Raw genomic sequence first — 22,805 nt, forward strand, 5'->3', positions numbered from 1 at the left:
GGCGGATTTCCAAGCACACAGAAAGGCTGCATGACTGGTAACCAAAATGTGCACACCCTCATTTCTTTCTGTTGGAGGCAGTTACATTCTGTGAAGTCACCATGAACCATGAACATTGGATTAGCAGATATGGAACCACTGGTTTTCCTGGGGAAAACCAGGAGCCAGCCTCGGGCCTGATATTTTGCCCCTGATTAAGGCGCTACCTTGTTGTAGGTCTAATTCTGTTTAAAGATACCTTTATATTGTTTTATGACCATTGCACTCACAGCCAAGAGCATGTAGCTCAAGCCTGAACAAAGCTTATCTAATACGTGTATTTTCCAGTTATAAATTTTCTAATCTGTTTTAGACAACAGCATGTAATAGTTTTGAATTGATTGAAATGTAATACATGTATTTTCTCTGTAAGGCATTTTTGAAAATTTGAGATAGGGTCTTGCTATATAGTTTGGGCTGGCCTTGAGCTCACTGTGGAGTGCCAGATGGCTTTGAACTCACAGCAGTCCTCCTGCCTCAGCCTCCTGAGTGTGCACCACCATGCCTGGCTATCTGTAAGACACATTACAACATTCATGGGTTTAGAATGCCACACAGATCCCTTTGGTGCTAAAGAGACTGAACCCAAGGCTTTTGCATCTGTGACTGAGCTATATCCTTAGCTCACTGGGTTTCACATTAAGCACCAAGAGTACCAATAAAGCGCCGGGGATTTAGCTTAGTGGTGCTGTGCCTGCCTTGCAAGCACAGGGTCCTGAGTTCGATCCCCCATACTGGAAAAAAAAAACTACCAATAGAAAGGACAAAACTGTGACACTAAATAGACTATGGATATTTCTTTTTTTTTTTTTTTTGGTACCGGGGATTGAACTCAGGTCCTTGTGCTTGCCCAGCAGGCAACGAAACCACTGAGCTAAATCCCCGGCCCTGGATTATGAAAGGATCCTTGCTCACAGTATGGAAGCTGAGTGTCGCTATTATTTGACCTTAGCAAGTGAATAAATTCACAAATAATGGAATTAGAAAGCCAGGCATGGTGGCACACACCTGTGATCCCAGCACTTGGGAGGCTGAGACAGGAGGATTGCTGAGTTCAAGACCAGCCTGAGCTACATAGCAAGACCCTGTCTCAAAACACCAAAAACAGGGTAGGCTGTGTCTGAGCCCCTGAGCCACATGCCTTAGCAGCAGACCTCGTGGTCTCAGCCTGATACTTCCTCCTAAAGCCAGGGCCTCTCCCCTGCATGGCCACAATTCAGTGATCCGGCTTGGGCAGCCTGGCACTCGCACACCCAGTTCTGTGACACTGATGTTCAGTTTCCCACCTGTCCCTGGAGCTTCCTTTCTAGCTTCTCGTCCTTACCAAGCAGCAGGAGGCTGGTGGTCCACTTTGTCTGCTTTCATGTGGATCAGTTCCTCAGCTATTGTCTGTAACATGAGCGTTTGTGAAGCATTCAGCCCCATAGTTTTGTAGCGTGCTCTGTCCACTCGGCTTCTGCTGTTTTCTCAGTATCTCAATCGGAGGGTGTGGTGTGTCCAGAGGGATATTCTGTGAGATCTTGTCAGGACCCATTTGAAAACAAGACCAGTTAGCCATGAAGTGCACAGGCTGCCCAAGCTCAGCCGGCATCCTTAGGCCTGAGGACTGTTGCATCCTCCCATTCTTCAGGTAACAAAATTGAGGCCCAGGGAGGTGGAATAACCTGGCCAGGATTCCGACCTACAAACTCTGGCTCACAGCTGAGTCCCTTGCAGAAATCGTACCAGGGCTGACTTTGGTTTAGTTGAAAAATGGGACGATCCAGGCGCACTGGGCCCAACTTGCCGAGTGGTAAGGCAGGAGCTGAGATGCAGCCACCCCCTTCCCCAGCCAACTTTTGCCACAATCCCCACTGTTCCCTCGCCCCACAGCGGGCCACCTTCCCTAGTAAATGCGTTAACTTGTCAGCCCCACGTAGGCCCTGAGTTTAAGATTCCTGCTTGTCTCCGAAGCCCAGTGGATAAAGGACTCTGGCCGAAGTGAGGGTTGGAATTGATGGGCCTGTTACGTGTCCCTCCGTCACCTCTGGCTAGGCACTGGCCTCACTGCAATCCCCTCTCTCCCCAGAGAAGGCCTGGACATCTTTTGTACATTTCTCAGATGCCCTCTCCCCTCTCCTTTTTGTCATCCTGGAGATTGAACCCAGGGCCTTCACGCTGAGCTACATCCTCAGCCCTTTTTAATTTTTAATTTTGAGACAAGAGTCTTACTAAGTTGCTGAGTTGTCCAGGCTGGACTGGAATTTGCAGTCCTCCTGCCTCAGCCTTCCAGAGTGCTGGGATCACAGGTGTGCACCACCACAGCCAGCTCCTCTTCTACTTCTGCAGAGATCTGGGATTCAGCTCAGTACTTCCTGGACTCTAATCCTGTGCTCTTAGACTCTCCCTCCTAAACTTGCCTGGACTCAAGAATCACCAGCCTGTTGCCCAGCACAGTGGCTGAGACCTGTAACCCCAGCTACAGTTAGTCCCTGACTTCTGTGAACAAGTTCCTTTCTGGGAGAGCATCCCTTAAGTCGGGGACTTACTGTGCTCAGAAGGGTGACAAACTCAGGATCACCCTGGGTACTTTAGACACTATCAGATAAAAGGGCTGGGTGTGTAGGTCAGAGGGAGCCCCTGGGTTCAATCCTCTCTATCACAAAGGACAGAAAACGTAGATTTCCAGTCACCTTGCTCCCCCTGGAGACTCTGACTCCGGTCAGGCTGGGCATGTCCCCAGAACCTAGCGACCAGCACCTAGCTACTCCCACAACCAAGTAAAGCAGGCCAGTACTGGTCCTTCCAGCACAGGATCAGGCCGGAGTGTACCTCAGTAGTGATGCACATGCTTAGCATGTGTGAGGCCTGGGGTTCCATCCCCGCCTCCAAATAAATAAACAAAGAACACAGTCTATGGTTTATTTATATCTTGGACACAGTAGATAATACATTCACACAGTTCCAAATACAGCAATGTGAAGTTCTCCCGCCCAATTCCTGGGTCACCAGTTTATTGTGTTTCCCTCTGATGACATTTAATACATAAACAAGCACATCCTCTCACTTTTTCTAAAACAAAATGGTTTTATAAACCATTTACCATTTTTGTACCTTAAAAGGAAATGGATCCCAAGTTTTTTTGTTTTGTTTTTGCTTTGTTTTGTTTTGGGGTTTTTTGGGTTTTTTGAGACAAGGTCACGCTATGTAGTTTAGGGTGGCCTCACTCATTGTGTACCCCAGGCTGGCCTCAAACTCAGTGCAATCCTCCTGCCTCAGCCTCCCAAGTGCTGGGATTATAGGTCTGCACCACCACGCCCAGCAATGGATCCCAGGTTTAGACACGGTACTAACTAGGTGACTTGTGAACCTCCCTGAACCTCAGTTTTCTCCTCTAAAATGCCACTAATAGTGCCAGGATTGGTGGCACACACTTGTAATTTTAGCACTTAGGAGGCTGAGGCAGGAGGATCGCACTGAGTTGGAGGTCAGCCTGGACTACAAAGTGAGACCTTATCTCAAAAATTAAAAATAGGAGGCCAGGGATTTAGCTCAGTGGTTCTGGTGCCTGCCTTACAAGCACAAGATCCTGAGTTCGATCCCTGGTACCAAAAATAAATAAATAAATAAATAAAATAAAAAATAAAGGAATACTGTGATGCCTCTCTGTGGGCATCTGGTCCACAGTTAACTTGAATACGTGTTACTGCATCTGCTCTCAAAGCCTTAAAAGATTCCTTAGTTGCGTTTTACAGGAAGAGCAACTGAGGCCACTTGTTAAGGGTCCTGTGGCCCGTTAGCTGGGGGTTCTTGGACCTAGATCCATGTCAGAATTCCGTATGGATAGCCGGGGATTTAGCTCAGCGGCGCCACGCCTGCTTCCCAAGTGCAAGGTCCTGAATTCAAACCCAGTACCTCAAAAAAAAAAGAATTCCCTATGGAATGTACAGGTAACCCTGGGCATGGGATCCCAACATCCATAGCCTGTTTTTGTTGTTCTGCGTGGTAGTGAGGGTACCAGGGCTCATGCACACTCAGCAAGCATTTTAACACCTAGCTCCATTCTCAGCCCTGTCTATTTTTTATTTATTTATTTTTATTTATTATTTTTTTTCCAGAACTAAAAAAAAGACTTTATTTATTGAGGGCGAGAGGATGCAAACAATATAAAAATCAAAGCTTATTTAGCATTTCACTAACTTTCCTTTCTCTGCTTGCCCAATGAGAGCTGGATGTTATTTGTACATTTTCTAAGGGTCCTGATCTGCTCATGGAATCTTTATACACGGGGAAGCTGAGGGGCAGATTCCGTAAGTGGCCCTTTGGGAGAACTCTCATCTGGGCAGGAGTAAATGTTCAATTCTGCCCGCTTCTTTCCCTTCTGCTTCATGTGCACTACAAAATAATCATTGCACGCAATGGTGAGGCCTGCGATTAGTGAAAAGCAGCTCTGGAAGCCCACTCTGCCGTCTCGGCCCTGGTCCAGGTCCTTCATGATTTTGTCCACAGCCACAGGATCTTTTTGATTTTCCAAAAACCCAGGGAACTCCTTTTCCATGAGGACTCACAGGTCCTCCTTCATTAAGTAGCCTTTGTCCCCGGCAAATTTGTGAAATGTAAACATCATGGTTTCCATGGCGTGTTCCATTTGGGATGGCATTTTGGTGAAGTCTGTCGAAACTGGGGCTCTCGGGTTGTGGGCGTTGGGCGGGTGGTGGCCTATTTTTTATTTTTTTAATTAAAAACATTTTTTTTGGTACCAGGGATTGAACTCGGGACCTTGCGCTTTCGAGGCAGACGCAGAACCACTGAGCTAAATCCGAAGCCCTATCTATCTATCTTTAAAGTTTTGTTGTTGTTGTTGTTTTGTTCTGTTTTTTGAGACAAGGTCTCGGTGTGTAGCCCAGACTGGCCTAGAACTTGCACCGCTCCTCCTACCTCAGCCTCCTGAGTGCTGGGATTACAGGCCTGTGCCATCACGTCCAGCCATCATGTTTTTTTAAGCTTCCACAGGATCCCCAGGTTGTGACCCCTATATCAGGGTGCGAAGATGGGCCAGGCCTCGTGGGGGCCAGTATGGCGGGTGCTGGCTCCAGGTCTTTTGAGGCATCTTGGATCAGAGACTGGCAGCCCACTCCCCTCCTCTGCCCCCCAGGCAAACCTGTGAGGCCTCAGCACAACTTTTCTACACCTGGCCTCTCTCCAAGCCCTCCCGCTGCCTCCTCCTACCACAGGTCCTGGAAGCCGCCAGGTTCTTTATTGTTGCACACTCACAGGGTGAAGGCTGAGACAGGAGGTTCTCAGGGAGAGGAGCACTCTCCCCTCTGTTGACAGAGAGCCCTCGGGTACTGGGGGGCGTTAGTTGGCCAGCAGCTGTATTCCTCCCCAGGGGCCGCACCCGTCTGAGGAGCTGGGTGACAAGGTCTCTCCTGCAGGGGAGGGATGGCATCTCAAAGACCTGGACAGGAGCTTTCTCCTTGAAGCCTCACTTGTACCTGCTCTACAAGGGTCTGCACATGTGAGATCTGCCAGGCAGGCCTGGGGCCCCCACCTCATCTGAAGCACTGACCCTGGAGGCCCAGAGAGCAAAGATGTGGGCAGGGCTGGGCTAGACTTCCGGGGACAGAAAGCAGAGCTTGGCTTCCGGAGGCAAGGGCTTGGCCCTCAAGCCTGGAGTGGTGGCACACGCCTATAATCCCAGCGCTTGGGAGGCTGAGGCAGGAGGATCCCCACAAGTTCGAGGTCAGCCTGAACTACATTGTGAGCCCCTATCTCAAAAAACAAAAGCAAGAACCCAGTTCTCTCTGCCCTCCCCAGGAGACCCAGGAGACCTGTGTGTCATTCTGGGCCCTGGAGGTGGCAGGCCTGCCCACCTCCTCACCTGGCATCAGTCTCCTCCCTCCTCCTCTGTCTTCGTGAACATGGCCAAGGCTTCCTGGAGCACGCCGTCAGGGTCCAGAAGCTTGACCTGCGGCAGGTAGAGGGATGTGCTGGGACAGCATGCAGAAGACATGGTCCTGGTTTCTCCTGGGGCTGGCGGGGCCCAGGCCCTGGCTCTGTCCCTCTCTGTCTGGGGCCCCAGGACCCCGGAGGGCTGCCCACCTTAGGAATGGGGAACTGAGTGGGTGCAGGGGCCTCTTCACGACCAAAGTCCATCATGGTGCCACACTTGGCCACGTCCTCTACCCAGAAGCCCTCGAAGAGCTGGCCGTGGTCCAGGTGGAAGAAGCGCCCGTGCCCGTGCTTCTGGCCTCTCTCCCAGCTGCCCTCATAGCGATTCCCGTTCTCTGGGAAAGGATGGGGTGGGTGGGTACGGGGCACAGCCAGCTCACCACTGGGGCCTCCACCAGCCTGGGATCACTGGTGAGTGCAACCTCCATGTGAAAGTGCGTCACAAACAGAAGCATCATTTAACCTCCGAAATAAGCCTAGGAGATACCTTCTCTTTGTATTGTATTGTATTTTGTGTGGTGGGGATGGAACCCAGGGTCTCATGGGCACAAAGCACCTGCTCTGCCACTGAGCGACATCACTGCCCAAGGGTGACTGATTGGCTGCAGCACTGGGGATTGAACCTGAGGCCTTGCACTGAGTTACACCCCCAGCTCTTTCAATTTTTTATTTTGAGACAGGGTCTCACTAAGTTCCTAAGTCATCCAGGTTGGGCTCAAACTTAGGGTCCTCCTGCCTCCGCTTCTCATAATGCTGGGGTTACAGGTGTGTACCATCACCCCCAGCTCCAAGGTCTGTTTTCATCCCTGTTATAGATGAAGAGATCCAAGCACACAGTTCAAGCAAATCACCTGAGGTCCCAGCACTGGGACATGTGCAGGCTGGGTTCTGAACCCAGGCAGGCCGGCATGGAGTCCAGGACAGGAGAGGAGACCCACTGATCCTCTTGCCCTGCGCTGGCCACAGTGGGCACCTGCTGAGTGCAGCCACTCGGGTCGGTGCTCAGGGGAGGCTGCCCGGAGCTGGACGGACAGAGTGGCTGCTCTTAAGTTTGGGGTCTAAAGTGTCCCCCATAGGGCTCCCTGTGGTGAAACCTTGTTCTCCTTACAGCAGTGTTAAGGGGTGGCACTTCTGGAAAGCGATCAGATCCCAAAGGTGCTAGCCTCATCCATCACCCATGTATTGATCCAGTGATGCACTGCTGACTAGGCTCCTAAGAGGTGGGGCCCACTGGGCCTGGTAGCCCATGCCTGTAATCCCAGCAGTCTGGGAGGCTAAGGCAGGAAGATCAAAAGTTTGGGACCAGTCTGAGCAATTGAGCAATTTAGCAAGACCTTAATATTTTTTTTTTGGTACCAGGGATCGAACTCGGGTCCTTGTGCTTGCACAGTAGGCAGCGAAACCACTGAGCTAAATCCCCAGCCCAAGACCCTAATATTTTTAATATTTAAAAATTTCAAAAGGGCCAGGGACATAGCTCAGTGAGAAAGCCCTGGATTCAGTCACCAGTGCTTTAAAAAAGATTTTGGGGCCTAGTTGAAGAGAGTGGGTCATAGGAAGGTAACCTCAGGGACTGTATCTTGTCCCTGACCCCTCTTGTCTGGCCCTTCCCCTTTCTCTCTGCTTCCAGGCTGCCACGAGGTGAACAGCTTTCCTCCGTCAGGCCCTTCTGCCATGACAAGATGGAGGCAGTTGACCATGGACTCCACCTCTGAAACCATGAGCCAAAACAAACCCTCTCCTCCATAAAGTTGTTAGGGCTGGGGATTTAGTTCAGTGGTTCTGCCTCCTGCCTTGCAAATGCAAGGACCCGAGTTCGATCCCTGGTACCAAAAAAAAAAAAAAGTTGTTCTCAAGCATTTTGTCAACAGCATAAAGCTGACTAACATACCCACCTTTGCCCTCCCAGCTGCCCCAAGGAGGAGAGGAAGCGGAAGGGTGAATGGGGCCAAACTCCTGGGCCTGAACTCAGCCCAGGGCAGTATGGAGCCACAGAAGGCCTGGGAGCAAGGAATAACGAGGTCCACTCGATTGTCTTCCTTGGCTTTATGCATACCTGGCTTTTTCCTTCCCTTCAGGTCTCTGTTGAAATGCTCAAACATTGCCTCCCAACTCCTTTGTCACCGGTTCCTAAGAAGTCTTTAGCACTTTCTCTCTTTTTTTTTTGATACCGGGGATCGAACTCAGAACCTTGCACTTGCAAGGCATTTGACCCACACCTAAGAGCCTGTATAACATTAAGTGGGGACTTCAGTTTTCTGTACCTCAGTTATGAGTGTCTAATTTCTAGGATTGTTGTGAGAATTAAATGACCTCAGGGCTATGATTATTATTGCTAGTATAAGAAAATCGTCTTATTTATCTGCTTATTGTTAGATTCTTTTTTTTTTTTTCTAGATTCTTTTATTTTTAAAAATTTATGGGCCAGAGATTTAGCTCAGTGGCAGCGCGCCTGCCTCGCCAGCACAAGGTCCTGAGTTTGATTCCTGGTACAAAAGAAAAGAAAAAAAAGAACTCACTAAGGAGCTGGCTTTGTGGGGGGGGTGGCCAGGCACGGCGTGGCCAGAAGGGTCCAGAGGAAAGTGACCTTGTGGGTGGGGAGGGGGTCTGGGCGTGGTCCGAAGTGCGCGTGGGCGTGGCCTATGGAGGGCGGGGCGCTGGGCGGTCGGGGCACTCACTCAGGCGCAGCATGCCCTCCCCGTGGGGCGTGTCGTTCCACCAGTGGCCCTCGTAGATGTCACCATTGCTGTGGTACATGCGGCCCCACCCGCTGCGCTGGCTGCCACACCACTCACCCTCGTAATACTCCTTGGGTCCGAAAAACTGGATCCCATAGCCCTGAAAGCGAGAAGGTGGCCCTGTTCGCGGAGGTGCCCGGTTCACGGTGTCCCCACCTTGCTAGGCACCCAAGCCGCACACACCTGAGCTGCTTCCGCCCTCCGACCTCTACCTTTTCTAGCCCTCTGCCTCCGTGGTCATGCAGCCCCATCGCTTCTCCTCTGTCCCTTCCCCTCCCCTACATACAGCAGCCAGACAGACTCTGTGTGTGTGTGTGTGTGTGTGTGTGTGTGTGTGTGTGTGTTGTACACAGGCCCTAGACTATGCTAGGCAAGGGGTCTACCACTGAGCTACACCCTCACCCTTTCTATTCTGAATTTTTTTTTTTTTTGGTACCAGGGATCTAACTCCAGTCCTTGCGCTTGTGCAGCAGGTGGCGAAACTGCTGAGCTAAATCCCTAGCCCCTCTATTCTGATTTTGAGACAAGAGTTTGGTAAGTTGCCAAGGCTGGTCTCCAGCTTGCCATCCTCCTGCTTCAGCCTCCTGAGTTGCTGGGATTACAGGCGTTCACCACCACGCCAGCTCAGAAAGATCTTTAACCACTCATCTGCTCACACCAGGCCAGCACTCCCAGCCAACTCTGATTTTGGCCCCATTAACATCAGCCACCTCTGGGAATCACATCAAAGCTATATGAACTTTCTCCTCAAATGAATGAAAAGGCCCCACTTGAGTCCAGCCCCCAGGACCAGGCACTGCCTGCAGGTCGCTCTGGAGGCTGCGTCAAGCAGCCGAGTCTACTCTGAAGCCTCTGTTCCCCATTGCCCAAGCTGGGCTTGAACTATCACTCCTTCTGACTCAGCCTCCCAGAGTGCTGGAATCACAGGCATTTACCACCACACCTGCTGATGCTGTGTGTTTTTGAGTTTGACTCCATCAGCAAAATGGAAATGATGATGATGACGATGATAAGTTATTCTGAGAGTTAATTCAGGTGCCGCATACACATTCCAGGCTCACAATAATAGTTGCTCAATAACAATACTGTTGTCATTATTTTTGAGACAGAGTCTCCATATTTGCCCAGGTTGGCCTCATGGGCTCATGTGATTCTCATGCCTCAGCCTCCCAAGTACCTGGGACTACAGGTGTGAATCACCACCTCTTACTCAAGACACTGTCATTACTGGTCGCCATGGTCCATGGTTGAGGGTCTGTCCAAGTCTAGGAGAGTGAGCTGAAGAAATGTGTTCTCACTTTGGGCATCGTGGCTGCCTGCGCACCTCTGGCCAGCTTCTACCCCTTCTTCCTGTCCATCTGTGCCCAAGGGCATGGCCCCTGCTTTCTTGGTCCTGTTTCCTACCCTCCCCTTTGACTTAGGCCCAACACAAGGGGCATTCTCAGAAAGGGACACCCAGAGGAAAGGAAGCCGGAAACCAGGGGAAGAGGGTGGAGGAGGCCTCACCCCATACCCGGCTCCTCCCGGGCCTGCCACTCTCGCTTCCTGTTTGCCGGGTTTTGTTTTGAGAACCCTTGACTGTTCCCCCACCCTTTTCCTCTCCCACCCATCTGGCAACCCTGATCTCTCCCCAGAGGACCCTCCCTTTTTTCTCGGGCCCATTTTTTTGTTGTTATTTCTTTAATTTTTTAAATTTTGTTTTGAAGGAGGGTTTTGCTACATTGCCCAGGCTGGACTTAAGCTTACAATCCTCCTGCCTCAGCCTCCAAGGGTGCTGAGAATGCAGACATGTGCCACCACACACTCAGCTTCCCAGGCATCTCTGACTGCTCCTCTACACACATACACACACCCCTGCCTGGCCACGCCCCAGGGGATGCAGGGAACACTCACTGATTTCTTGTCTCCTTTCCACCAGCCTGAGTACACTCTTCTGTATTTTCCTGTCTCCTGCTCAAGCAGGCTGAGGGTGCCGTAGCCTTCTCGCTTCCCAAACCTCCAGTCCCCTTCATAGATGGCTCCTCTCTTCTTCCAGACTTGTGTTCCCTTCCCTGGTGATGAAGAGGGCCCAGTGCTGCAGACATGACCACCCGGGGCTGGTGGCCATGGGCCTGGCCAGGCCTCGGGACCAGTGCCTGATGTTCTTGTAGGCTGAGTCAGGGTGTGCACTTCCTCGCCAGACTGACCACCCAGGAGAACCCCAGGGCAGCCCCCTTTCTCCAAAGAGTAGCTCTCCAGCCTTCTGCCCTGGAGCCAAGCTGACAAAGTAAACCCTAAACCCCAAGGAGAAATCTGCCCCTCAGCATTTCAGCCCCATCTCTCTCTCTCTTTCTTTTTTTTTTTACAGGATCTGCTATGTACCTCAGGCTGGCCTTGAAGTCACCATAGCCCAGGCTGGCCTCAAATTTGCAGTGATCCTCCTGCCTCAGCCTCTTGAGTACTGGGATAACAGGTGTGTGTCAACACACCTAACTTTACCTCTTTTTTTTTTGGTACCGGGGATCGAACTCGGGCCCTTGCACTTGCAGGGCAGGCGGCGAAACCACTAAGATAAATCCCTGGCCCCCTTAACTTTACCTCTTAATAATTCCACCTGGATGCCACAAGTGGCCAAGGTTCCCAGGAGATGTTCTGGATGTTTTCTTGAGTTCTAAACACATCCATGTCCTACTAATCCAGGCCCTCCCCTCGCCTGCTCCCTTCACGATTGCAGTCCAGTAGCTCTAGGTTTCATACTGGCTGTGCTCCTACCTCAGAGCCTTTGCACCAGCTTGCGCTTTGGCCTGGAACCCTCATGTCCAGGGTCTCATCCTCCTCCTCCAAGCCTTGCTTCAGAGCCCGCTTTCTGACCACCCCTGAACACCCACCCCTCTCCCCTTACTCTGCTGTCTCCATGACCCTTGGAGGCTCCTAACACAGTGGCTACTTCCCTTACTCTGACATTTACCATCTACTGCCCACCTCTCCTGGGGAAATGTGAGCAAAAGAATGAGTAAAATACTTTTTTTTGAGACTAGGTCTATGTAGCCCTATGTGGCCTTGAACTCACAGTGATCCTCCTGTCTCAGCCTCCTGAGTGGTGTGATTACAGGTATGCACCACCACACCTGGCCATGAGTAAAATACTGATGAAGTGTTTGCCTGGGTTAATTCATGTCTTGGTCCTTGATAGCCTGGGACAAAGCCAACATTGTCCCTATGAACTTTGTGACATTGACAAATAATTCTTTGGGTTTCTCTGGGCCTCAGAGAGCCTTCCTGTATAAAATGGGGACAAGAATATCTCCTGGGACAATCTAAGTGTGCGTGTGTGTGTGTGTGCGTGCGTGTGTGGTACTGAGAACTGAACCCATGACCTCACACATGCTGGGTGAGTGCTCTACCACTAAGCCATATCCCCAGCATATCCTAAGTATCCTGGGTATCCTGTAAGCCCAGCACTCTGGGAGGCTCAAGTTTAGCTTGGGCAATTTAGCAACTTAGGAAGACCCTGTCTCTCTCTCTCTCTCTTTTTTTTTTGTACCAGGGATCGAACTCGGGACCTTGCACTTTCAAGGCAGGCGGTGGAACCACTGAGCTAAGTCCCCGGCCACTCTTTTTCTTCTTTTCTTTTTTTTTGAGCAAGACCCTGTCTCAAAAAATAAAAAGGACTGGGGATGTAGCTCCGTGTGAATGCCCTGGATTCCAGCCCCAGTACTGCAAACAAAACCAAAAACAAAGCAGGACAATAGAGCAAGATAAAAGAATGTTATTCAGCTTTTAAAAAGGAGCTGAGCCAAGGGATTTAGCTCAGTGGTTCTGCTGCCTGCCTCACAAGTGCAAGGTCCGGAGTTCGAACCCCCAGTACAAAAATAAATAAATAAATTTATTTTTAAAAAGGAGCTGAAATTGAGCATGGTGGTACACACTTGTAATTCTACTTAGAAGGTTGAGGCAGGAGGATCACAAGTTCAAGGCCAGCCTGGGTAACTTAGCAAGATCTTGTCTCAAAATAAAAAGTAAAAAGGGCTAGAGAATCTAGCTCAGTGCTCCTTGGGTTTTATTCCCAGTACCACCAAAAAGGAAAAAGAAGAGAAGGAAGAAGAGGAAAAGGAAGATGAGGAGGGAAATCATGCCATTGTGGCCACATGGATGAACCTGAGTATACTATGATATGTGAAATTAAGCCAGACACAGAAAGACAAATAGTTCACGATCTCACTTATATGTGTAATCTTTAAAAAGCCAAAAAGCTCATGGAAACAGAGAAGAGGCTCAGGGTGAAGAGTACTTGCCTAGATGTGTGAGGCCCTATGTTTGATCACAAAATAAATAACTAAAGTTAAACATAGAACACCTTTTGACCTAGCAATTGTTTCAACTCTCCAAGAGAATTGAAAACAGATGTTCAAGAAAAAACTTGTACACAGCTGGGCTTGGTGGCACACGCCTGTCATCCCACCATTGTGAGGCTGAGGCAGGAGGATCACAAGTTTGAGGCCAGCAGGCCAGCCTGGGCTACATAGTGAGTTCTTGTCTCAAAAAAAAAAAAAAAAAAAAAGTGAACTCTCTAGAATTTCAAGGCAAGTTAGAAGTTTGATCAGGTTTTCAAATTAAAAACTTTTTCCCTCATTAGGGTTTAGATTGTATCGCCAGGACTCTGGCCAGACCCAGGGCCCCATAGCCCAATTAAGTCTCCCGAGCGTTCCAGGATGGCTTCTGTCCCCGATGAGCTCTGCACACTGCTTCATGGCTCCATCACTGCCAACCACACCTCCACCCATATGGTGGCCACCTTGCCCCCAGATCCCCACGTACCGTGTCTCAGGTTGTCCTTCCACTCGCCCGTGTAGTGGTCGCCGTTCATGTTGTACACTTGGCACCTCAACCCATTCTTCTGGGCCTTCTCGTCCCAGCCCTTCCACAGGGGCTCTGATTTCTTTGGACACTTGGAGACTGGCATGTCAGCTGCTTGTGTGGGGCCACAGGGTACTGGCAGGGGGTGAGAACATCAGGGGCTCAGGGCCCCTCGTGTGATGCCCAGCTCCTGTTGCAGCAAAGTGGGGGGAGTCATGTGTCTGCTGAGTCCCAGTGCAGGTGAGCAGCCTTTGGTGGGGGACCCTGCTGTGCTGGAATGACCCTCTGCTGTCCCCTCCTCTGGTGTCCCCTGGGGGCCCCTTCTGGGGAGGGGGTCTGATGGCACAATTGCTCGGGAACCCAGGGAGACCAGTAGAAACCTGGGTCTGTGATGGCACCAGGGAGAAGCTGTCCCTGGAGAAGGATGACACCCACGTATTTAAGGACCAGAATGACCAACCTCAGAGGTGCTGGTCCTTAAGTCTGGAGGAGCTCCAGGGGGAAGGGCAAGGTGGTGCGGAGCACTGGGGCCCATGCAAGGGGACTGGGGGTGCCTGGTAGACAGCTGCCCGGTAGATGGGACAGTGGTGAAGACTTAGCAGGGGCACGAGAACTACTGGGAGAGACTGCCAAGTGGAGAGACTGCCTCGACGGTGACAACTGTTTTGGAAATGAAAGATTTCTGGGATGTCAGACTTTCAGTGTTAAAACCAAGACAGTGCCAGGCACACCAGGACTCTGCATGTGAGTCGACCCCATCACCTAGTTATTTTTTTCCACCAGACCTGGCTGTGCTCCTGGTGCTGCCTGATGGAGTCACTGAGGGATGCTGGGTGGCCCAGGGCCTCCCCACAGTGTCTAGGAGCCCATATCTGTGTTCCTTGTGTCCTCAGGACCTCATGCAGACATTCATGTCCATCTGTCTCTCTCTCTGGGGCTTCTTTAGGAAGCTACATCCCCAGAAATCCCCTCCTTTTATTGAGACAGGGTCTTGCTAAGTCACTAAGTTGCCCAGCCTGGGCTTGAACTTGTGATCCTCCTGCCTCAGCCTCCCAGAGTGCTGGGATTACCCGGGTACATTTATACCTTACACTGCCCTTTAGGTAATCAGTCTTGCACACACCTGCCAGTTGCTGGATGTTGAGGGAGTCTAGAGTCCCAGGGAGAGCTCAGGAAGGGGAGAAGGGAGTCTGGCTGGCCAGGGCAGCAGTGTGAAAGGGTTTTGCTCCTGGCTGAGCACTAGGGTTTCCAGTCTGTATTCGAAGCATCCTTATGTGTTCTTGGAGTCCAAGCTCAATCCTGCCTTCTCCCTCTGGGATGCTGGGCCTGGAATATCCCACCCCTGCACAGCCCCCTCCTCCAAGAGCAGTTTCCTTGGCAGGGCCATGGGGACTGTGTCTCCACCATGGCCAGTGCCTGGACATAGTAGGCTATCAGCCAGGAAGAGCCAAGTGGGCTCTCACTGCATCCTTCCTCTTTTTTTCCTTCTCCTTCCTCCCTCTGCCATTTCACTTCCTCCAAGTAAAGGATTTCCTGGGACTTCAGACTTCCAGTGTCTGACTATACGTATGGCCATCTAGACACAGATGGGCAGAGCACTGCTCTGTGCCTGAGCCATCAGTGAGGCCTGGACCATACCAGTTGTTCCATACTTTGACAGTCATGGCCAGGAAGACAGAAAATCATTGCAGGCAAAGAAAACTGGGAGCAGGAACCAGACTAGGTCCTAGATATCATATTGTTTTCTGCTGAGTACCACGTGCTCATGAGTACCTCATTTTTAAATTAACTCACTTTAGAAAACTGATACATTTATCCAAAAAGTAGACTTTACACATCATTACTAAAACTGGAAAACCACTACTAGGTACCTTAAACTGAAGATAACTGTAAAAAATAAAAATATTGAAAAGGACCAACTCAACTCCAGTCTGAGTTTGATACCATGGTTTATAATTGGCTAGGCTCTAAGGTCTCTGTTAAATGAGATGTGCTGGTTGTGGTGGCACAGGCCTGTGATCCCAGCACTTAGGAGGCTGAAGCAGGAGGATTGTCACAAGTTTGAGGCCAGCCTGGACTACATAGTTGAGTTCAAGGCCAGCCTGAGATGCATAGCAGACCCTGTCTCAAAACAAAACAGTAAGCCATGCGATGAGAGATAAGCAAAATTTAAAATAGATGTTGTTGGACCTGGAATTTAGCTCAGTGGCACCAGGATTGACTCAAAAGTGCAAGGTCCTGAGTTCAATCCCTGGTATCAATCAATAAATAATAATAATAAAATAAAATAGGTGTTGCCAGGCATGGTGATCCACATCTATAATCTCATAGTGAAAGACATCGCAAAACCCTGTGTGTGTGTGTGTGTGTGTGTGTTTGTTAAGCCAGACACGGTGGCACAAGCAGCACTCTGAGGCTGAGGCAGGAGAATCACAAGTTCAAACCTAGCCTGGCAATTCAGCAATTTAGTGAGATTCTGTTTCAAAATGTGAAAAAGGGCTGGAAATATAGCTCAGTGTGAAGGCCTTGGATTCAATCCCCAATACCAGAGAGGGGGAGAGACCACATTAACCCCAAATTCCCAAACTGACACTTTCTCCTTGGTTTACTCAGAATTTTAAGAGAACCCTAACTCTAATTAATTTCCTTTTATTTCTTCTCTTGGTGGAAAGGATCAAAGCTACTCCCTTGCACATGGTAGCCAAGTGCACCACACGGAGCCACACCCTCAGCGCGAGTCTAATAACTTTCCGATGAGGTTTCCAGATGTTACTGCTTCACCAGTGCATCTTAAAATCCACCCCCCGCCCCAAACTTTGGAGAACACAGGCTCTACTCCGGGGGAGCTTTCAGCCTCATTGCAAAGCTGTGGAGAGGAGAAGAAAGGCTTGCAAGCCCGCCGGGTTATTTTGTCCCTGAATGAGAGTAACAGTGGAGGGGGTGGGACGGGGCCCAGACACCTTGGGGTCAGGTCCAGCCCGGCCCACCTGCGCCCACCGGCGATCGATCGCGGCTTCCCGAGTGGGCCTCACAGTTCTTGTCCTTGGCTGAGCCGCCGGGTCAGGGTCGCTATGGCAACCCGCCGCCCCAGCGAACAGCACTGCAGAGCCCGCCCCTTCCTGCTGAGACCCTGTAGCGGGAAATTTTGAAGGGCGAACCAATATCGCACTGGGTCTTAGTCTTGTGGAAGTTCCGTACACACGCCAGCCCCGGAGGATACATACATGTCACATACACAAGTGGGCTCAAGTCCCCAAAAGCCACAGTCCTAGCGGGCTACGGTGGCAAAGCCCTGTAATCTCAGCTACTCAGGGGGCCAAGAGGGTGGCAAATTCAAAGCCAGCCTGGGCAATTTAGTGATTTAGGGAGACTCTGTCTCAAAATAAAAAATTTAGGGGCGGGGATTTAGCTCAGTGGCACCGTGGCTGCCTCGCAAGCACAAGGTCCAGAGTTCGATCCCCGGTACTAGAAAAAAATTAAAAAAAAAAAAAAAATTGGGCCGGGTATTTAGCTCAGTGGTTCTGCCACCGCCTTGCAAGCGCAAGGACCCGAGTTCGATCCCCGGTACCAAAATTAAAAAAAAATAAATAAAAAATAAAAAATTTAAAAAGTGCTGGGGATGTAGTTCAGTGCAAAGGTCCTGGGTTCAGTCCTTACAGTGGCCTTGGAGACCTGGGGTGACCTCCCTGGCCCTTCCCCTTTCCTCTCTGCTGTGTCCCCTACTCCTCGCCCTCAGTCTCTGCCCCAGCCACACTCGCACTTCCTTTTGCTCCTGGAAAATGCTGGGTCCGTCCCTGCCTCAGGGCTGCTAGGTCTTCTACACACTAGAGCCACCCTGTTCACAATCAGAATTTCCACAGCTACTTGCCAGTCCTCAATCCTGTTTGTGTTTTGTGTAGTGTTTAGCACCAACACATTCGGGCACACACACTTATTTACTTTTTTGGCACGGGGCTTGAACTCGAGTCCTTGCACTTGCAAGGCAGGCAGCAGAACCACCAAGCTAAATCCTGGGCCCTCGTGCACACACACTAATTGTTTGTCTTTGAAGATAAGATTTTCTTATCACTCACTTTTATTTTATTTTATTTTTTGGTACCGGGGATCAAACTCGGGTCCTTCTGCTTGCGAGGCAGGTGGCCGAACCACTGAGCTAAATCCCCAGCCCTCCACTTTTATTTTCAATAAAAAAATGTTACTCGGGATAGAGTGCTTGTCTAGCATGCATGAGAACCTGGGTTCAATCCCCAGTACCAAAAAAAAATTCATGTGGGGGTTGGTGGTGCATGCCTATAATCCCAGTATTATAGACAGCTGAGTTAGGTAGAAATATTGTAGGCAGTCAGATAGGGCCGGGTCCTCGACAGAGTCAGGTCAAAGGTGAAACACACCACAGCTGCACTGGAGACACATCGGCTCCAGATAAAGACAAGGTGACCAGACCTACGTGTGTCCTCAAAGGACAAACACTGGGCCTAATGAAGTCTAGACAGACATCAGCCACCCCAGTGGGTGACCAGGACCTTGGACCCCCCACTTCCTAGGAGAAGTCTTTGTTCTTTGCATCCACGCTTGTTACGTGACTTGTTTCCCAACTGGACCACCATTACCAAAGTGACTATACTTGTAAACTTATTGGATGATCATGGCTGTAGCCCATGTTGTACCTACATGGGTTCACTCTATAAAATTCTCCTGTAGAGTGGGGTCCCTGCCTTCCCACTTGGGACCCCTTCTGCCCCTCAGGGGCCTTCCTATCAATAAATATCTTCCTACTCTTTTTTTTTTCTGGTACCGGAGATAGAACTAAGGTCCTTGCGCTTGCGGGGCAGGTGGGGTAACCACTGCGCTAAATCCCCTGCCCTATCTTCCTACTCTTAACCTCTGTTGTTCCTAGAATTCATTCTTCAATTATTAGAGAATAAGAACTGGGCGTATCAAACAGCTAACAGGTTGGAAGATATATTTCATATTTCTTATTTTTTTTTTGGTACCGGGGATCAAACTCGGGTCCTTGCGCTTGTGCAGCAGGCGGCGAAACCACTGAGCTAAATCCCCAGCCTATATTTCATATTTCATCTCCAATATTATTTCCTGTATCACCAGCACTTTGGGAAGCTGAGGCAGGAGGATGCCAAGTTTGAGGCTAGGCGATTTAGGGGGTTTTGGGGGGGGTTATTTATTTATTATTTTTGTTTGTTTGTTTTGTTTTGTTTTTGAGACAGGGTCTCACCAGGTAGTCCAGGCTGGCCTTGAACTGACTATGGAGCCCACACTGGCCTCAAACTCCCAGTGATCCTCCTGCTTCAGCCTCCTGATTGCTGGGCTTACAGGGATGTGCCATCATGCCTGGCATTCTGTATCTTTTTTTTTTTTCAGCACTGGGGATCGAACTCAGGATCTTACTCTGGCCAAGAAGGCACGGTGCCACTGAGCTAAATCCCCGGCCCCGTTCTGTATCTTATACACCGATCAGCTTCCTTGTGCTCACAGTGGAGATTGTGGCCCCTTAGCTGACCACCTGTCCCATCTCTCACAGAAGTCAACTGCCGTCCCAAATTCCAAGCCCGCCTTCCTCACTGCCCTGGCCACATTCTGGAGTCCACCCTGACCCTCACACCTCATCACCTCTCCTCAACTCCTCAGGCACCTGGCCAGCAGCCCTAGCCAGCCTTCACCCTGGTACAAACTGTCCCTTGGCCAGTGGCCCTGTCTGAGCCGCCCTGCCACCTGCTGAGCAGCTTCTCAAGGTAACCAGGCTGATGCACAGCCCCAGCCTCATTCCCCCTCGTGAGGGACACTTTCCTGGCCCCCGATGAGATCCTGGGTCAGGGGCAGCAAGGCTGGCCCCACAGGGTAAAGTCCAGGCTGTGGCTTATCTGAGTAGGGCAGCAGGAAGGGCAGGTCACGAATCTACCAGACTCTTCTCCCTGTGACAGGGACGAATCTGGTGGCATTTTCCACAGGCCTCCATGTGGGTGGCATGGCCTGGCCTCTCCCCCGCAACCTGGGGGCTCCTGCCCCAAATACCCTTCCTTATTGCTTGGCCTATCAATGGCTGGAGTACAGACTCCTCCACGGGAGGCTGATTACAACTTGGGGTACAGGGAGTTCCCACTGGAGTCTGGAGCATAGGGATGCCCCACATGCCCACGAAATGTTCTCTGAGGTGAGGCCCCGGGGACGTTTTCCTCTGCAGAGCTCTGGCTTTTGAGCTGTCCTATCCAGGGGGTGCCACTCCCACTGACAGCACAGCCCATAGTAAGGGCACTCAAGGGTGAGCAGCCAGGTCCCTGCATTCCCAGAAGTAGCAGAAAGGACCCAGCTGTCTGCACAATAGACAAAGGTGGAGACGGCCCAAGAATCCATCAGCAGGTGAGTGAGCAAACAAATATGGTCTATCATACAATGGAACATTATTTGGCAATTAAAAGGAATGAAGTTCCCATACATGCTTAGGATGGGGAGCAATCTTGAAAACATAATGCAGAGTCAAAGGAGCCACATGCAAAAGACCACTAACCATGATTCCATTCATTTGAAATGTTCAGAATCACCCTGGCATGGTTGTGCTCACTTTAAATATCAGCCCTCTGGGAGGCTAAGGCATGAGGATTACAAGTTTGAGCCCAGCCTAGGCAATTTAGAGAGACTCTGTCTCAAGATTTTAAAAAATAGTATGGCTGGGCATGATGGGCCACACCTGTAATCCCAGCACTCAGGGGGCAGAGGCAGGAGGATCTCTTTGAGTTCAAGGCTAGCCTGGGCTACATAATGAGTTCAGGGTCAGCCTGAATTACAAAGTGAGACTCTGTCTCAAAAACAAAAAATTAATAAATAAATATTAAAAGATTAAAAAAATTGGGCCGGGGATTTAGCTCAGTGCTTCCGCCTCCTGCCTTGCAAGAGCAAGGACCCGAGTTCGATCTCCAGTACCAAAAAAAAAAAATAATAATAATAATAAAAAGAGGCTGAGGATAAAGCTCAGTGTGAAGGCCCTGGGTACCACACACAGGCAAACATGTACACATAGCTGAGCTATCCAGAATAGGTACATCCACAGAGGCAGAAACACAGATTAATGGAAGAAGGGAGAAGATAGAGGGGAGCGTATGAGATTTCTTTTTGGGATGACAAAGTTGTTTTAAAATTGACAGTGGTTAGGCCGGGGATTTAGCTCAGTGGTTCTGCCACCTGCCTTGCAAGCACAAGGTCCTGAGTTCAATCTCCAGTACCAAAAAAAAAAAAAAAAATTATAAGATTGACAATGGTGATGGTTGCACAACGCTGTGAATGGAATAAGAACTATTCAATTGTACACTTTAAATGAGTAAATTGTATGACATGTGAATTATATCTCAAGAAAGAGATGGGCCGGGGATTTAGCTCAGTGGTGCCGCCTCCTGCCTTGCAAGCTCAAGGTTTTGAGTTCAATCCCCTTAACTCCCCCCCCAAAAAGAAGGCCGTTTTTATTTTTATTTTTTCATTTTTTAAGACATGGCCTACCTATGTATTCCAGGCTAACTCTAAACTGACTATGTAGTAGTCCCGGCTAGACTTCCAACTCACAGCGATCTGATCCCAGTGCTGGGTTTACAGGTTTGCGCCACCAAGCCCGAGCAAGTCATTTTTAAATCTGCAGTGCGGAACGGGCGCCCTCTAGGGGATCTCAAATTTCCAGAGTGAGTCACTGACCAATTTTGTTTGAGACAGGGTCTTGCTATGTGGCCCAAACTGGCCTTGAGCTCCTGATCCTCCTGCCTCAGCCTCCAGAGCGCTGGGGTTACAAGCTTACGAGCCATGCCTGGCTAGTTTCGTTTGCTGTGGAGCTAAGAAGTAAAACCAGGGGCAGTGCTTGCTCGGGAGCTACACTCTCAGCCCCACTTCGTTTCCACATCTGCTAAGCACCAGAGAGATGCCGAAAGTTGTAGCGTGGTCTGCCATGTTTAATTACTTTCGCTGCTGTGCTAGGCATTGAAGCCAGGGCTTTGTCTGTCACTCAGCTACACCCCAGCCCCGGTGTACTTTCGTATTACAGTGTAAAATACGTAGGAAAGTGGATGTATCATCGGTGCGTAGTTTGAGGCATTGTCACAAACTGAATGCAGCTTTCTGTGAGAACTGACACACTGGGACTTTCTTGGGAACAATGTCAAACGTTTAAATTTAGCTGGGCATGGTGGCGCACACCTGTGATCCCAGTACTACTTGGGAGGCTGAGGCAGGAGGATTGCTGTGAGTTCGAGGGCAGCCTGAACTACACAGCGAGACCCTGCCTCAAAAAAAAAAAAAAAAAATCAGCAAACGGAGGGTCACCAATGTCACGTGACCTCTGTCTATGTGGAGCCAAGGTTTAGCCTCAAACCTCTTGACCTGGGAAGACTACAGTACCTCTCATTTCACAGAATTACCTCTAAGGGAATAGTTCAATGTGTAGGGGGAGACATTTTTGCAAAAATATACACATGAATGTAATTGTTACACATTATTATATAAGGAAAAACTGCAAAATGCCCACAGGAAGCAATGTAGGTTGGGCCTGACACACAACAGACACTCAATATTTAATTTTTTAAAAAGTAGTTCTATTGTACCTATACCCAGCAATACTGTATTGCATACTTAAGATCTTATCAAGAGTGTAGATCTCCTGTTGTGTTTTTATCATAATAAAGTAAAATTAAATTAAAAATGCCTTTAATCCCAGGACTTGGGAAGGCTCAGGCAGGAGGATCACAAGTTTGAGCCCAGCTAGGGTAATTTAAGGACTTAGTGAAATCCTTTCTCAAAAAATAAAAAAAATCTGGAGATGTAGCTCATTCCAGAAGTCCTATGTTCAATCTCCAGTACCACAAAAACAACACAAAATGCATATATATTCAGAGCTCGCCAAAAAAAATGTACACAGACTTCAGGATAAGAAAAATAGTATGATGTTTTCTCAACAGGTGGTGTTACCCTTGAACGTGGGACCCTAGAGGATGTGGTGTATCGCATGAAACCCACCACACTGGGCCAGGGATCTAGCTCAGTGAAGTGCAAGATCCTGAGTTTAATTTCCAGTGCCAGAAAACAAAAACAAAAACAAAAACACCCCACCACCACACTGTGGGTCCTTAGAGAAGAAATTGAAAATGCAGGAGCATCAATCTCAATGACCAAGGTTATCCAAGCAGCAGTTCGCGGTAATAAACGCCTGGAAGCTAATGGCCACCACTTTGAGCACCTCTTATAATTGTAGATCCCAGAGGTAACGTGTAT

The 22,805-nt window shown here is 49.7% G+C and overlaps 1 protein-coding gene and 1 pseudogene across 3 annotated transcripts; both read right to left on the reverse strand.

Moving 5' to 3' along the window:
* Positions 1–4,297: 4,297 nt before the first annotated feature.
* Positions 4,298–4,678, reverse strand: LOC101700012 (protein S100-A10 pseudogene; annotated as a pseudogene).
* A 583-nt stretch (positions 4,679–5,261) lies between these two features.
* Positions 5,262–16,639, reverse strand: Morn3 (MORN repeat containing 3). 3 transcript variants are annotated; one of them, XM_021257530.2, is made up of 7 exons: positions 16,532–16,639; positions 13,506–13,734; positions 10,602–10,759; positions 8,766–8,808; positions 6,121–6,305; positions 5,900–5,986; positions 5,262–5,447 (listed from the first exon to the last, which is right to left on the reverse strand). In XM_021257530.2, exons 2-6 carry the CDS (start codon positions 13,648–13,650, stop codon positions 5,906–5,908), a joined length of 612 nt encoding a protein of 203 aa, XP_021113189.1. In that variant the 5' UTR covers positions 13,651–13,734; positions 16,532–16,639; the 3' UTR covers positions 5,262–5,447; positions 5,900–5,905. The 3 variants fall into 3 exon arrangements, with proteins under 3 accessions (XP_021113189.1, XP_004843917.1, XP_087054685.1); XM_004843860.3 differs by having other exon boundaries at positions 8,649–8,808; XM_087198559.1 differs by lacking the exon at positions 16,532–16,639 and having other exon boundaries at positions 8,649–8,808; positions 13,506–16,514.
* Positions 16,640–22,805: the final 6,166 nt, after the last annotated feature.

This window comes from Heterocephalus glaber, unplaced genomic scaffold (assembly GCF_053883595.1).
Source record: "Heterocephalus glaber isolate CG9 unplaced genomic scaffold, H.glaber_assembly_v1.0 deba00001687, whole genome shotgun sequence".
Lineage (NCBI taxonomy): Eukaryota > Metazoa > Chordata > Mammalia > Rodentia > Bathyergidae > Heterocephalus > Heterocephalus glaber.